The 17,682-nt window shown below is 38.6% G+C and overlaps 1 protein-coding gene across 2 annotated transcripts in view; it reads left to right on the top strand.

The window, feature by feature from the left end:
• The first annotated feature begins 8,038 nt into the window (after positions 1–8,038).
• Positions 8,039–17,682, top strand: part of TASOR (transcription activation suppressor) — a 50,886-nt gene continuing 41,242 nt past the window's right edge. For both annotated transcript variants that reach the window (XM_049776154.1, XM_049776155.1), the window contains exons 1-4: positions 8,039–8,222; positions 13,632–13,724; positions 16,281–16,353; positions 17,101–17,192. In XM_049776154.1, the coding sequence (XP_049632111.1) occupies positions 8,049–8,222; positions 13,632–13,724; positions 16,281–16,353; positions 17,101–17,192 (432 nt within the window). In that variant the 5' untranslated portion in view covers positions 8,039–8,048. The remainder of the gene's footprint in view (positions 8,223–13,631; positions 13,725–16,280; positions 16,354–17,100; positions 17,193–17,682) is intronic.

Here is a 17,682-nt window from a genome sequence, read left to right as displayed (position 1 = left end):
CAGTATTGGTTTACCGACTTCAAGTGGGATCCTACCTTTGAGATGCCCAGGTTTTCCATTGGTATCCTTTGGGATATTTGGAAATACCTTCCACTGGGCACTGGTTATGAGGTAGGAGGTTGACCTTTTACTAACACCTAATAAAACTTGGAAAATCTCTTACTTTTGGTTTGTGATTGGCTTTTGGACCACCAGGGGTAGATCCCAGCTCTTTGCCAGACAGATCATGAATGTGATTCCACGAATCAAATCCTGGCCTCCTCCATGCGAGGCATATTCTCCAGCCATAGAGCTATCTCCTTAGCCCTACGTCTATGTTCTTTGAAGGTTTTAAGTGGCCAAAAGTATAATAAATCATTTTACTTGCAAGAGCACCCAAATATGACCTCAAAAGTCTCAGTTCAGTATGAAAACAGTGGACTGGGAAATGTCAAAAGGCATTGTGTGCTTTTAATTAGATGTATCCAGATGTTACTGCAAAATAGACTGAAATTGAACAGACTAAAAGTGAGTATAATTATAGAGGATTAGGAAATATAAAACCTTGTTGTTTTTCCTCCAGAGCCTGACATTCCTTGGGGAAATTTTTTCTTAACCATCATTACTTGAGACAAAAGGTGGTTCGTTTTCTCAGGGAGGTTATACCAAGGAAACTGGAATGGCCTGGACTTTTTTTATGCTTGGTGAAGTGGATGTCTAGTTTAACATGTGACGATTTTAACTGAGCTTTTTAAAAATAGGCAGCTATTTTGCCATCATGGACTTCATATCCAACTTGGATGATGGGTAGTGCCTGGTGATAGAACTTAGTGAAGAAATTGAAGACACTATTTTTTAAACTGCTTTTGTTGAAGCGATACTTTGGGCATGGCAATATTATCTCCTCTATAAAGGATATCACTTTACAGATTCTGATAAGGAATTAGTCTTGAGTCACATGGATTTTAGGTCATTTTCAGTAGATCCCTTTGAGCCAGGTATCAAAGATTCTGTTGTATTCGCTTTAAAATATTGCAGACCTTTGACAATTTTCGAGGGAAATTTAACATTGAGGTTTGAAATGATTGGTATCTTGAAAGTAGATGCTGTTTAGAACTTGTTTTTCATGGTCTTAGACTAGCATGGCATTCCAAATGACTGCTATTCGGATTCGATTAAAATGGCACTTTGTTGTGCTTGATAAGTTGTTGACAGTTTGCACATCTTAACTAAATCTTGAAAACCTTACGTGGTAGATAATATTTCCATTTTAGACATGTGGAAAACCAGTACCTAGAGGTTAAATATTTTGCCCAAGGTTACCGAGTAAAGGGAGTTCAAATCTGAAGATAGTTGTTAGGTACTTAAGGATTTTCAGGGACTTGGTCCACACCCAGGATGCTCAGGGCTTGCTTTTGACTCTGCTCTTGGGGACCATATGTAGGGCCAGGGATCAAACTGGGGTCACCACTTGGAAGGAAAGAGGCATGACTTCTGTACTATCTCTTCAGCCCTGCTAAAATTTTTGTTTATGAAAAGTTGGATTTAGAAGTATTAGTATACCTATCCCTGCAGAATTTTGAGATTCAATAATGATATTTGATGGATCAGAGCAGTAATACTATGGGTAAAGTGCTTGCTTTTGGCTGCTCTGGCACCCAGTCTGGTCCCCTGAGAATACCAGCAGTGTGCCCTGAGCAAAATGGGAGCCAGGAATAAGCCCTGAACATTGTATGTTGTGGTCTTCCCCCCAAAAAAGGAAAATGATAATCGAGTATTATAAAGTTAGGACATTCAACAGTACTGACGGATTAACCTATACTGTAAGATTTTGCTCTAGAAGTATGTGTACATCTTTATTAGTGATGCTATTCTTAGCCAAATTGTAAAACAATTTACAATTTACCAGATGTTTCACTAAGCTTTCTTGGCTCCGAAACCTAAATTATGACTTAGATTAAAATTGATAATAACATTTCATAAAACTTCTTTGTCAAAGTTCTAGGAAAATGAAGTATTGAGATTCATTTTCTTAACTTCTTATTGGCTAATGTTTTCTTACCTGATGCCAGGGATTGAACCCAGGTTAGCTGCATGCAAGGCAACTGCCCCACCCACGGTTCTATCTCTGGCTCCTCAGGCAGAGATTTCCCCTGTAATCTTTGCAATTAATGGTCTTTAAACCTTTGGGCAGACTGGGCAGGGGAGCGTTCTTAAGTGTGCATGTTGTTGGCAGTAGTTGTATGTGAATGAATAGGTCCTAAGTAACATAGAGACCCATAAAATAGAGACAGAAGACAATAAAATCAAATTAAAAAAATCTTGAAAATGCAAGCAGACCCCACTAATCCACATCAAACATTTAATTAGAGCACATAAGTTTTAAGTAATAGAGATACATTTTTTTTACTTCCTTTCCAGTACCAAAACCCCAACATTTTAATATTTGTTCCCATCTTTAGATCTCTGCCAGCATATACATTCCTTAATTGTACACTGTGTTCAATCTTGGCTTAGAGATGGAATATCCATTCTTAAAATGTGTCTATCAGTTTTATTAGAATTAAAGTTATTTTTTTTTTTCTTTTTTTTTTTTTTAAATTTTATTGGGCCACACCCAGTAACGCTCAGGGGTTACTCCGGGGTTACTCCTGGCTATGTGCTCAGAAGTTGCTCCTGGCTTGGGGGACCATATGGGACACCGGGGGATCGAACCGCGGTCCGTCCAAGGTTAGCGCAGGCAAGGCAGGCACCTTACCTTTAGCGCCACCGCCCGGCCCCAGAATTAAAGTTATTTTTAAAACAGATTAATTACTGTGAGGAACCAGTGGACATTGTCATGTTGCCATGTTAGTACTGAAGTGGAATTGGAATTGCAGATCATGTGATTTTCAGTCTCATTGCTAATTAATTTGGTATTTTTTCCGAGTTACTTTAAATTCGAATGTATTTTATATTGACCCCCCCCCCATGATCCATCTTTGAAAAGTTTTAACTTATTTTTACCTATACATACATATGGGTTATTTGCATATATATATATATATATATATATATATATATATATATATAGCCCCTGGCAGGCTCAGGAGACCTAAGGGATGCCGGGGATCTAACCAGGGCCATTCCTGGTTGGCCACATGCAGGGCCAACACCCTACCATTGCTATCACTCAGGTCCCGCATATACATATCTTGATACAAAGAGATGATACTACACGCTAAATTGTTAAAAATAAGGAAAATGTTTCTTTGACTAAGGCACAAGACTATTTTGAGAGAAATTTTATATTTCAACTACTTAAATTCTGAATCTGTTGGTAGAACAGACTAGTGATCAGGCATGGATTCTAGTTCTAATTCTGTGAAATAATATGGCCTCTTGAGTTATAAATTTGAAGTTTTCCTACATTTTCAAGTTTTACAAAATGACTATAGTCAGTTTTTTCTGTTAGGGACAAATCACTGGCCTTTCTAAAATACTTTTCAAAATTCTATAAATAAGCACAGTTATATATTAATATGCAAAGATTGTTATTGCTGTTAACCTTATAAACCAAAAGGCTGGAATTTATGAGCTTGATAACTGTACTAAGAAAGGAAAGAGACTTAGAGGAGATAACTGTTCACCATGATTTCCTGGGTAAGTGAGACATTGATTTTTCCAGTTTTTAGACTGGTATTTTTCATCTCTTAGATATGCATACTTTTCCTTTTAATCGTTTTTTGAGCCACACCTGGCAGCACTCAGGTTACTCCTGGCTCTGTTCAGAAATCCCTCCTGATAGGTCCATGAGAGCATATCAGATTTTTGGGGATCAAACTCCAGTTGGTCATGTGCAAGGTAACCAGCTGTTATATTACTTTTCAGCACCCAACTTTTTTTTTTTTTTTTAACTTAAAATTGCACACCTTTCTCTTTTACTAACAGTTCTGTATATACGATTTCGAGCTGGAAAGCCTCTGAATTCTTGCTGTCCCTTACATTCATTAACTACTTGTAAAGTCTGGGCCCAAGTCAGCTGTTACCTTTCTGTTTCATTTGTGAAATGCACATAATGAAAGTCAGAGTGGTCTTGACCATTTATTTTTTCCAACTCTGGCTTTTGGGCCATACCTGGTGGAGCTCAGAGGTTACTCCTGACTGCACTCAAAAATTTATTCTGATTGACTCCGGGGACCATCTGGGATGCCAGAGATCAAACCCAGATTGGCCTCTTGCAAACCAGGTGCTTTACCTGCTGTACTATTCTCACTCTGGCCTTGATTTTGCCAACCTGTTGGTATAGCATTGGAAAGGATTAATGATCTAATGACTGGACTCTAGCTGTCAGAATCTGGAGAATAATGGGTACCCAAGTGAAATGATTAGCATTAAAGTATTTTATCCAGCTCCCCCATTTGGGTAGTCAAATTATTATTTCTTCACTTAATTGCCCTTGAATAAGGTTGCATTTATCTTACATAATGTTTATGTAGGAAGTGATAGGACTTGTTGATTAGGGTATACATACCTATTGTTAAAGAATTGAGGACTGGATAACACAGTCCTAGGGCTGTTACCTTGCATGTGGCTGACCCGGGCTGGACTCGGGTATGATCCCCTGCATCCCATATGGACCCCGGAGCCTGGCAGGAGTGATTTCTGAGCCCTGAGCCAGGAGTAACCTCTGAGCGCTGCCAGGTGTGTTCCCTCCCCCCCAATCAAGGACAGAGTGAAATTCCTTTTCAGTATATAATTAGAGCATAAACTTGTCAAAATTTTAATTACCAATAACACAAGCACCATCATTCAAACTCCTTAAAAACAGCTGTGGCATCAAGTAATTTTTGTAGAAATAATGATTGGGAGGGCCCGGAATGATAGCACCAACGGACCCAGGTTTGATCCCTGGATCCTGTATGGTCTCCTGATAACTGCCAGGAACGATTTCTGAGAGTGTGGACCAAAACCAAAAAAAGATTGGGAAGAAGAAAATTCTGGCTCAACCTAACAAAATCAGTAATCTTGTGCCTTTTTACTGTATTTGTACATTTTCTCACCATGATAATGCTAATTGAGTTACTTAGATGCAACTATAGGATCTGGCTTTGAAATGGAACAGAAATGTTAAATAGTCCATAAAGTTTATGTGACTTAACTAACTTCACTTATTTGAAACAGTGTTGGCAATGTAATGGAAGAAAATGACTGACAAGGAATTTCATAAAATTAATGGCATGTGATGCTTTTGGTACATTTCATTTGAAGTCACTTGTTACAAAAATCAGTATATGAAATCCAACTTAAGTTATTCTTTGCCCTTTCAAAATGTAAAATCTGCAGAGATTATTTGAAATCTTGCTAAGTTAATTTGGTTAAAGATGTGACAAAGAAAATGTTTTTATTCTGACTTAAGATATAATGTCTTTTTTTGCGTTTTTGTTTTTCTTATTACTGAGTTATTGAATTCGTGAGACTAAAATGATCGTTGTTGTAAAATATATTTGAATTCAACATAAAGAAAATTCTTCACAATTTTTGTTCTCATTTTCAGTCCTTAAACTGGGGTATGTGTTCTCAGTTGTTTTTGTTTATTTGTTTGTTTGTTTTTGGGCCACACCAAGTGATGCTCAGGGGTTACTCCTGGCTATGTGCTCAGAAATCATTCCTGGCTTGGGGGATGGGGACCATATGGGACTCCAGGGGATTGAACAGTGGTTCGTCCTAGGCTAACGCCTTACTGCTTGTACCACCGCTCCGGCCCCTATGTTCTCAGTTTGAATTACTTTTTTCTTGTTTGTTTCTGGGCCATATCTGGCATTGCTCAGGGTTTACTCCTGGCTCTGCACTCAGAAATCACTCCTGGCATGCTTGAGGGACCACATGGGATACCAGGGATCAAACCTGGGTCGGCTGTGTGCAAGGCAAACATCCTACCCCCTGTGCTATCACTCTGGTCCCTTATTACTAGTTTGAGATAAAGTAATGAAAAGTTCCGATACAGTTCGTTCTTTCATAGAGCTTGCAATCAAATTCCTGAGTGCATTTATGGCTTTGTTGGTAATTATTGGTATGTTCCGCCCTTTAAGACCTGATGATTATATGTAGGAACAGAGTACTACTTAATCGTTGTCTGTTACCTTTAAGTCTTTGTACAAGTAGAAATCTGATTTTGGAATGGTATTGGAAAGTAATAGATTTAAGTGATTGTGAGAGTGATAGATTTAATGGTCTTAATGTGATAGATTTGATGTGTGAAATAGTACAATTCATGTAGAAAAGGCAATTTTGAGGTTTTATATTCAAGAATGGAATTAATATTTTATTTCAGTATTTTAAAAATTAAATGTGGCTTGGAATAGTTGATGGATTGGGCCACATTTTTTTGTTTCTGTATCAGAAAAGGTGTTTTCTAGTGAGACATGTAGCATTTCACAGATTAGAGAAGGGAACTTACGTTTAGTTAAGTGATTTTTTTTACCTAAGGTCCTCTACAAAACCAGTAAATGCAACATCTGGTATTTTAGTCCAGATCTGACTTCAAAATTTCATGTCTTAAATCTCAATCACTGTCTTAATTTTTAAATGTCTTGCATGTTATATTGGTAACATAAGAAGCTAGTAGATTACTGTTTATTTAATACTAATTTAAATATTGAGAGCCAAACAATCATGGCATAAACCCTTAAATGTTCTTAGTCACTCACTGTTTACACCAATGAGTATTATAGCATTTAAAATTTATTATTTATTATGAGAACAAAGATATAAAGAAAGAGGACAAGGTAAAGTTACAGTGGGAAGACCATCACCCATAAACAGAATTCTAAGAAGAAATCCAAAGAACATTAAGAAAACTAAAACCCATGCACAATTACTTTACCCCTCAAGTCTCCAGATTGTAGTACATTTTAACATTTCTTAGCAGTACACAAAGAAATCGAAAGCCACAAAATTTATGTAACTCCTTTAACATTGAAGGCATAGTTCCATGTACATGCATATTAGTTTAAGTTAACCTCAAAAGTTCAAGGGTCTTCAAACTACGGCCCGCGGGCCACATATTGTATTTATTCCCATTTTGTTTCTTCACTTCTAAATAAGATACATGCAGTGTGCATAGAAATTTGTTCATAATTTTTGTTTTTACTATAATCTGGCCCTTCAACAGTCTGAAGGACAGTGAGCTGGCCCCCTGTTTAAAAAGTTTGAGGACCCCTGGTTTAAGTGGTTTTTTTTTAAGGATTAGAGTCAAAGGAGCACAGCAAAAAACGATGTTTAGAGTGGCAATTGTTGTTTGTATAGGCCCAGCAAAATATGGAAAGGAAAAGCCTTGACCTAAATACAAGGAGACCTTACCCCTGAAGTTTTCTGGCATAAGACCAACTCTAGGCTCCAGGCATACTAGGTTGTCCAACCCAAGTCATGTGCCAATACACTTTTATTTTTCACACAGTCGCTGTTGTTGGTGTCAGGTTTCTGTAGTCAGGATGATGTGAAATGTCCTCTAGTTTCACCTCACAATTAGAGGGCAGTGCAGAGAGCCCTGTCCTGAAAGCAGGTCGTTGTTGTTAAGTCTTCTTGGTATTAAGGGAAGTCTCTTTTGAGTAGGTCGATGTCAGAGCAGCGGTAGAGGATTGCTTCCAGGTGATGTTATAGACAACCTTGGTTGTTTCGTAGATGGCATCCCTGGTTCAGAGGTGAATGGAGAATGCCCATTCTTCTGAGGCCTGAGCCAGGTCATTATGATAATGTTCATGGTATAAGGTCCCATTAGCATTTACAATTTATCATTTAATCTAAAGGCTTTTTAAAGATTTATTACTACCACAGTTCAAACAAGTTGAGTATATATACTGACTTAGAATTACTTAACAATATGGGTTGTTTAAAAGTAGATTTGCAAAATAGTAACCACCTTGTCTGCATGTATACTGACAGATGCTCATTGGTAAAGAAACTGGCAACTGATTTTAATTTTTCTTCAATAAGCATCATATTAGTGCATGGCGTATTAGATAGCTTGAATACCTCTTAATTTTTTTTAACTTAAATAAATAGACTTAAAACTTTTAAATTTAAATGAAATGTTAAAATTATTATTTTTTATTTTAGCACTTTTCCAGACATTAACTCCGGGCTCTCGAGAATTTGAAGATATCTTAAATATTCTACACTCATCTTACCTTGAACCAGCCTCTGTAACAAATTTTAACTACAAACGTGCTTGCTTGATACACAATGAACTTTTGGAGAAGGAGGTATGTTTTAAGTTGTACCTATTATTCCTATCAATCAGAACAGATTACTAGCATGGAATTTACTTTTCCTTTTTCCTAAAAATGCCAGGAGGTTTTAGTAAAGTCAAATTATGGGAGGGAAAACAAGTTTTCATATGACATTCCCCCATAACCCACTTTTCGTTACTCTGTTAAATTTATGTGTAATTATGTAAAATGTGACTAAAACTGATGATTATATGAGTTTTAGGGTTATTGTCTTTAAATTGCCTTGCTTTTGCTGTAGCTGACTTGATTGATCCCTGGTACCACATACGGTTTCCAGTGTAACCCAAACACAATCAGAATTAAGCCTTGAGTGCAAAAATAAATAATTTTAGTGAAATAATGACTTATTGTGTATTGGCTTAATTATAAAATCATAACATTTAAGTATGTCTTAAATGAATGGAAGCATGTCTAAATTGGATGATAATACAGTGATAACTACAATGATAATACATTGAACCTTTTTTTTTTTTTTTATGGGCTACACCCAGTGGCACCCAGGTTATTACTTATGGCTCTGTGCTCAAAAGTCGCTACTGGCTTGGAGGGGACCATATGGGATGCTGGGGATCGAACCTAGGCCCATCCCGGGTTAGCTGCATGCAAGGCAGATGCCTACCTCTGTGCTGTTGCTCCGGCCCCTGAGTACTTTTTTTAATTGAGTCTATATGTTCTTTTTATTGTCTTGTGAATGAACTGTCAGTAGAATTTACAAAATAAATAGAAGAATGGTTAGATAGTGAATTAAAAAATGTTTTGGGGGAACCAAACTCCGTTCAGGTTGGGGGACCATATTGGAATGCCAGGGATCATGGGTTGACCACAATCAAAGCAAATGCCCTATTGCAGGGGTCTCAAACTCGTGGCCCGTGGGCCGTTTGTGGCCATTTGTGGCCCTCCGTACAACATTTTGTGGCCCGCAGCCGGCCTTCAAATATTGCAGTATTCGCGATTATTCGCTTACCGAATAATCGCAATAAAAATCGCATTAGTAAGAAAAAATCGCATTAAACATTCGCATACCCCAAGCAGTTCCGTTTAATATGAATTTTTTTCTTACTAATGAGATTTTTTATTGCGAAAATTGGTAAGCGAATAATCGCGAATACTTTGCACCTAGCACAGACGTCATTTCTGCTGCTCCTGCCCGCTGTCCCTTGCATTATCGGAGGCCTAAGGGAAAGAAGTTTATTACAGAATTAGATTTTGTCATACCTTCATCATGACTTCATCAAAGCCTGCAGTGAAGAGAAAGATTGATGGCGAGCACAGACAATTTCAGGAAAAGTGGGAGACGCAGTATTTATTTGTTGAGCACAGGGGCATCCCCACATGTCTTATTTGCTCAGAGAAAGTTGCAGTGCACAAGGAATACAACTTGAAATGCTATTATTCAACTAAACATGCTGAGGAATGTGCAAAATATCAAGGAAATGAGAGAGCCAAGGGGGTTGCAAGTCTTAAAGCATGTCTAATGAGGCAACAAGATTTCTTCAAGAAAGCAAACAAAGAGAATGTTGCATCAGTCGAAGCTAGTTACATGGTTAGTGAGATGATTGCTAAGGCAGGGAAACCATTCACAGAAGGAGAGTTTGTTAAAAAAGGCATGTTACAGGCTGCCAGTATTATCTGTCCGGAAAAGAAAGGTCATCTTTAGCAAAATCAGCCTTTTTGCCAACACTGTGGCAGAGCGCATTTCTGACATGTCAAGTGACATCAACTGTGTGAGAAAGCCAAATGTTTTGATGCATACTCAGTTGCTCTTGACGAGGCCACAGATATAACAGACACTGTGCAGCTCACAATGTATGTCCGTTGTGTTGATTGCAATTTTGAATTGACAGAGGAGCTGCTCACAATAATTCTAATGAATGGCCAGACCACCGCTAATGAGATATTTTGGCATCTGTGTGATGCCATTGAGAATTCAGGTTTGCCATGGAAGAGGTTTGTTGGAATAATAACCTATGGAGCGCCATCGATGACAGGGAGGAAAAATGGACTGGTGGCACTTGTTCAAAAAAAAACTTGAGGGCCGGGAGAAGATAGCACAGCGGTGTTTGCCTTGCAAGCAGTCGATCCAGGACCAAAGGTGGTTGGCTTGAATCCCGGTGTTCCATATGGTCCCCTGTGCCTGCCAGGAGCTACTTCTGAGCAGACAGCCAGGAGTAACCCCTGAGCACTGCGGGTATGGCCCCCCCCCCCAAAAAAAAACAAAACAAAAAAAACTTGAAGAGGAGGGTGTAGAGAAGGCCATTGCTCTTCACTGCATTAGCCATCTGCAGGCCCTTTGCAGTAAATGCCTGCCCTGTGACAATGTGATGTCTGTTGTTGTGAAATGCATCAACCAAATCAGATCCAGGGGCTTAAAGCACAGTAGGTTCCGTGCTTTTTTAGAGGAAATGGAGTCAGAATATGGAGATGTGTTCTATTTCACAGAGGTACGTTGGCTCATCAGGGGAAATGTCCTGAAAAGATTTTTTGAGTTGAGAGAAGTAGTGAAAGCCTTCATAGAGAAGGTTGGGAACGCTGTTTCTGGGTTGAGTGATCACAAATGGCTCATGGACTTAGCTTTTCTTGTTGACATCACACATAAGCTGAATGTATTAAACAAGATGTTACAAGGCCCGGGGCAGCTTATCAGGGCTGCCTATGACAGCGTGAGAGCATTCTCCACAAAACTTGTGTTATGGAAATCCCAGCTCTCTCAGACAAACCTTTGCCATTTCCCAGCATGCAAGGAACTTGTGGATGCAGGCATACCATTCAGTGGTGAGAAATATGTTGATGCTATTTTTAAGCTAGCGAAGGAATTTGATCACAGATTTGCAGACTTCAAAAAGCACAGAGCCAGTTTCCAAATTTTTGTGGACCCCTTTTCCTTTGATGTGCAAAATGCCCCTCCTGTGCTTCAGATGGAGCTCATTGACCTGCAATGCAACTCTGATCTCAAAGCCAAGTTCAGGGAGATTAGTGGAAAAGCAGACATGCATGGGCAATTTTTGAGAGAATTGCCCCCCAGCTTCCCTGATCATTCTCGAATGTTCAAGCGCACCATGTCCCTTTTTGGGAGAACATATTTGTGTGAAAAGTTATTCTCCACATTGAACTTCAATAATTCAAAGTACAGGTGTAGACTTAATGATGATCATCTTCAAGCCATACTGAGGGTCTCAATTGCTTCCTCTCTAAAGCCAAATGTGGTTCAGATTTGTGAGAAGAAGCGCTGTCAAGTATCTGGCAGCAAGGAATAGGCCAAAGATGCCATGTTCAGAAGAACTGTTCATGATCTTCACTCAATGTTCTATTCATGTTCAGAAGAAATAATTAAAACTGTTAATGATGTTTGAGGACTTTTTTTTTTTTTTGTGAAATCCCTTATGCGGCCCTGCCTCACCCCAACTTTGCCTCCTGCGGCCCCTAGGTAAATTGAGTTTGAGACCCCTGCCCTATTTTCCGTGCTATCGCTCCAGCCCTGTGAATTTAAATTTTATTCTATTTCAGTGCTGATTTAGGAAAAGCGAGCATATGTAATCTGAGTTAATAGAACTAAGATACTTGAGGTCGGTGAGATAGCACAGCGGTAGGGTGTGCACACACCCAATCGAGGATGGATGGTGGTTCGAATCCTGGCATCCCACGTGATCCCCTGTGCCTGCCAGGATCGATTTATGAGCACAGAGCCAAGAGTAACCCTTGAGTGCCACAGGGTGTGACCCAAAAAGAAAAAAAAAACAACTGCGATATTTAAGTATTTGGTTTTATGATATTTAAGTATTTTTAAGCATTTTGGAGATTAGCTGAAGTGATAGAACTCAAGTGGAAGCCTTGCATAGACATCTATCCGAATTCTGTACCTGGCATTGTATGCCACTCTCCACTACTCTACCTTTGGCTGGGCCCCCAATGGGAATGCCCCAATTTTTGTAAACGGTATTTTAGAAATATCAGCAATTTTTGTTGCTTTCTAGTGGACATTTGAATAAATTGTATTTAACTTTTGAAAGGATGTCTAGAGTGAGTGAATGTTATTTACTTACATGTTATTTCATATATAATAGCAATTTGTTAGTTTTGGAGTGAAAGGAAGAGAGTTGTGCCACATGTGGCAGTGCTCAGGCCTAGTCCTGGCTCTATGCTCGGGACCATATGCAGTTCAAACTAGGGCTTGGCCACATGAAGGGCCAGTGCCTCCGTCCTGTCTCTTGAAGTATGTCTTAATTGAATGGAAGCAGTATGTCTAAATTAGATGATGATAAAATGTGTGCTGCTTTTCTTGCCTTTATATTTTTATTGCCTTGTGAATAAATTGCCTTAATATTACCAGTAGAACTTAGAAAATATGAGTTTGTTAATTTTATATGAAAATTAAAAAATTATTAGCAGTACATTTCTAAACACTGCATGTAAAAATATCCATTTTTTGGACATAATTGTTTTGTATCCACAAGGGAAAACCATTAGTATATGGTTAGTATATGGTGGTATGCAGTTTAACTACGTAAGACCAATATACTCTTCTATCTTGACAATATGTGCAGAGCATGTATTTGTATACTTGGCAGTACGAATAAAGTTCGTAAAATTCGATAAATGCAGGAGTAAGGCTTTTGCTGTAGCACTGTATTCATTCATTTGAGGGCAACCAAGAGTGATTTGTGAGCACTGTCGTGTGTGGCCCAGCTTTCCCTATCCTCCTCTTCTAAGATACGTACTTATATAGGATAATTGAACAGTGGTAAAATTTTTAATAACAATTTGGTTAAAATAGGGGCTGGAGAGATAGCATGGAGGTAAGGCGTTTGCCTTGCATGTACAGGGTCGGTGGTTCGAATCCTGGCGTCCCATATGGTCCCCTGAGCCTGTCAGGAGCAATTTCTGAGCATAGAGCCAAGAGTAACCCCTGAGCGCTGCCAGGTGTGACCAAAAAAAAAAAAAAAAAAAAACCAAAAAAAATAAAATGAAATAAAATTAGTTAAAGTAGGTAAAAATTGGGTGTGGATGTTGGTTTTATTATAAGGGCCTGGCCCAATTTTAACAGTGGGAAGTGAAAGCTTGAAACTATAGGAAGAGAAAAATAATTTGGTAGATTTATAATAAGTTTGTGAAAATTTTGGGAAATATAAGCTGGAGGGGATTCGGGGAGACAACAGTGATAAGGCATTTGCCTTGCATGTGGCCAAAACCGGATGAACCAGGGTTTGACTCCATATGGTCCCCTAAGGCTGCCAGGAGTGATTTCTGAGCACAGAGCCAGAAGTAACCCCTTGAGCACTGCCGGGTGTGGCCCCGAAAACCAAAAACTAAAAAAAAAAAAAAAAAAGTATAAACTTGAAAAGAAATGTAATTGCATGCTAAGGAGTTGTTTGTATTTAATTTCAGTTTACTGAAAAGCGAAGAGAGCTGAAGTTTGATGGTCGTTTAGATAAAGAACTTTCAGAATCCTATGCCTTTCTAATGGTTGATCGTTATGAGGTGAGTATCAAAACCCATTTTTTAAATTTAATTTATTTTTGTTTAAACCCATCTTATAAAGAAATTTGTATCGTATGTGTGAGGCCTAGTATATGATTTCTGACTTTAAAAATAAGACATATTGGGGCCGGAGCATGGTGTAAGCGGTACAGCATCTGCCTTGCCTGCGCTAGCCTAGGACGGACCGTGGGGTGTCCCATACGGTCTCCCAAGCCAGCATCGGTTTCTGAGCACATAGCCAGGAGTAACCCCTGAGCGTCACCGGGTGTGACCCAAAAACCAAACCAAACAAATAAAAAAACACCCCTATAATTTGAGTATTTTTTGTTGTGAGTTACAAATTTCACAAATATTTATTTAGTGAGAGGACACCCAGTGATGTGATGCTCAGGGGTTACTTGGGAGACTGACTATATGAGATGCTGGATATTAGACTCAGCCTCAAGCAAGGCAAACACCTTACTTGCTGTACTGTTGTTCATTTTATAGTTATTTAACAATGTAAGATAATTATAAAATAATATTTTCTTGTGTAAATGGAAGAAAATTTTAGGACGAGGTATCTTCTAATTAATTTTTAAAGAATTTTTAAAAACTTTTATTTGCAGCACTAGATTTATTTATTAATAATAGGGTTTCATGTATATAATATTCCAACTCCTCACGTTTCCGCCAGAATGTCCACATCCCTCTACCCTTGTATGATTTATTTTATTTTATTTTGTTGGGTTTTGGGTCACAACCGACAGCGCTTGGGTTACTCCTGGCTTTGAACTCAGAAATGGTTCCTGGCAGGCATGGAGGACTGTATGGGATGCCGGGATTTGAACCACCATCCATCCTGAATTGGCTGCGTGCAAGGCAAATGCCCTGTCGCTGTGCTATTTCTCCTGGCCCTGTATGATTTATTTTTAATAAAATCTGCTGGGCCCGGAGAGATAGCACAGCGGTGTTTGCCTTGCAAGCAGCCGATCCAGGACTTAAGGTGGTTGGTTCCAATCCCGGTGTCCCATATGGTCCCCTGTGCCTGCCAGGAGCTATTTCTGAGTAGACCAGGAGTAACCTCTGAGCACCGCCGGGTGTGGCCCAAAAACAAACAAACAAACAAAAATTTGCTAATTGCACATTTTCTTTCTTAGAATGTGCTTGGGTTTTTTGTTTTTGTTTTTTTCTTTTGTGGGGGCACACTTGTTTGACGCTCAGAAATCGCTTTATGTAGAATGTGCTTGGTATCGGTATTGTGCATAATTTTTTCTTTAATAGACTATCTGAGGGACTGGAGATAAGTACAGTGGGTAGAGTGCTTGCTTAGCATATACCTAATCTGGGTTCAGTCTCTAGCATCTTACATGGTCCTCTAATCTATTCAGGAGTAAGTCCCGAGTTCAGAGCTATACATTGCTGTATGGCCCAAAAACCTAACAAAGCAACAACAACAACAAAAAAAAAACCAAGATTATCTTGCATATTTGAGTTGGTTTTTCTTTTTTTCCTTTTTCTTTTCTTTTCTTTTTTTTTTTTTTTTTTTTTTTTTTGTGGTACATCCATCAATGCTCGGATTGTTTTGCTTCTATGCTTGGGGATTAATCATGGCATTGCTCCGGATACCATGTGGTTTCAGAGGTCAGCTGCATGCAGGGCAAGTGCCTACTCTATATTATCTCAGACTCAACATATTTTTTATAAATATGGGCTAGGGGCTATTTTTTTTTTCTCCTTTAAAGATGTTTAGATCAGGGGCCAGAGAGAGAGAGCACAGCAGTAAGGCGTTTGCCTTAGACGCACAGGACGGTGGTTCAAATTCTGGCATCCCATATGGTCCCCCGAGCCTGCCAGGAGCGATTTCTGAGTATAGAGCCAGGAATAACCCCTAAGCGCTGACAGCTATGACCCAAAAACTGGAAGAAAAAAAAGATGTTTAGATCAAGTTACTTTCTCTTCAAATGTTTTTATGTGAATGAGGAGATAGCTTAAAGGGCCGTAGCACCATGCTTTGCATTAAAAAGTCTGAATTCCATATCTGACACAGCATAGTCAGTCATCTAAGCACAGAATAGGAGAGTGTGGGGGCCAGAGAGGTAGCATGGAGGTAGTGTGTTTGCCTTGCATGCAGAAGGACGGTGGTTCGAATCCCGGCATCCCATATGGTCTCCCGAGCCTGCCAGGAGCGATTTCTGAGCGTAGAGCCAGGAGTAACCTGAGCGCTGCCAGGTGGGACCCAAAAACCAAAAAGCCAAAACAAAACAAACAAAAAGAATAGGAGTGTGATCTCTGAGTACTACTAAATGTGACCAAGACAGCAAAATAAGTAATAATATACTGGTTCTAATTTTTTCTAAAAGAAATGTTTATAGTTGTGGATGGCAAGAATTTCGATTGTATGTCTGATTATCCTAGAAGCACAAGTCATTTTTCATAGTGATATTTAGTGATTTGGAAAAATACATAAATTTCTGTGATATAGATAGTGCATAGTTTAGAGGCTTATATTTTATTTAAAATCATTACAAAGTTTCTTGTATTATAATTGTAAAATATAATATTTTTTTTATTTAGGTTCAAAGTGTATGTGAAAAAGGATTACAAGTGGGCCAGTCTAAAATAACAATTCTTGGCAATCCTTCCATGGGTAATTATTTTTTCTTTCTACTTTAAATTGTCATTTAAAACCAACTATAGTCTAATTTTGCTGTGGTCTTCATCATTAAGTTCATATATTTATTCCAGGTTGCCAAAAATAAGACTAGTTTTAGTCACATTCCTCAAATTGACAAAAATAATTTTTTTGGAAATATCTACAGTATTTCTAGATAATTTGAAAAGTTTGCTTTAGTTGCATGTTTTTTCCATTTGTTTGTTTGTTTATTCGTTTTTGGGCCACACGTGGTAAAGCTCAGGGGTTATTCCTGGCTGTGTGCTCAGAAATTGTTCCTGGCTTGGGGGACCATATGGGATGCCAGGGGATTGAACCTTGGTCCCTCTTAGGCTAGCGCACACAAGGCAGATGCCTTATGCTCTGCGCCACCACTCTGGCCCCTATTTTTTTAAATTTTTATTTTTTTTGTTTTTGGGCCACACGCGGTGACTCTCGGGTTACTCCTGGCTGTGTGCTCAGAAATCGCTCCTGGCTTGGGGGGACCACATGGGACACGGAAAGATCAACTGTGGTCCGTCCTAGGCTAGTGCATGCAAGGCGGACACCTTAACTGTTTGCACCACTGCTCTGACCCCTTCAATTTTTATTTTTGTTTAATGTCCTTAAATTTTATTATCCTTAAACTTCTTAAGTAACACCTTTTTCTATTATTTAAATGTTTGAAATTTTTGTCCTTGTGCCTTATTTATTCAAATTCTTAAATTTTTTTCTTTTCACTAGGTGTTTATCTTTCTAGATATGCTGATTTATTACAAGTGAATCCCTTGGAAGCTGGGGCAGTGGGTGATGTTGTTATTTTTAAAATAATGAAGGTAATTTCTCCATTTATTGTTACTATCAAAGGTGAAAATTGGTTTGCAATTTAGTTGATTCTAAAGTTTCATTAAGTTAAAGATTTATATTTTTGCTAGTGTTCTAAGATAAAGATAATTTTGAAATCGGTTTACAATTTTTGATCTAAGATTATTTTCTTTTCAAAGAGAATGATGAAAATGAGGATAATTTTTATTAGTGATGCCATTTAGTTTAGTGAAAAGTATTGTGAATAAACATTTTATTTACCCGGCCAGAGCAGTGTTGTTTGTAGTAAGGCATCTGTCTGCCTTGCAAGTGCTAACCTACGTCGGACCACGGTTCCATCCCCTGGCGTCCCATATGGTCTCCCAAGCTAGGAGCGATTTATGAGCACGTAGCCGGGAGAGTGATCCCTTAGTGTCACCGGGTATGGCCCACAAAACAAAAAAAATTTTTTTAATTTAATTATAAGTAATATCTTTATAGTTAAATTAAGAGGTTTAGGGT

Source organism: Suncus etruscus, chromosome 7, assembly GCF_024139225.1.
Source record: "Suncus etruscus isolate mSunEtr1 chromosome 7, mSunEtr1.pri.cur, whole genome shotgun sequence".
Lineage (NCBI taxonomy): Eukaryota > Metazoa > Chordata > Mammalia > Eulipotyphla > Soricidae > Suncus > Suncus etruscus.
Note: the sequence above shows the minus strand (reverse complement) of the source record. Positions and strands in the feature narration are given on the sequence as shown.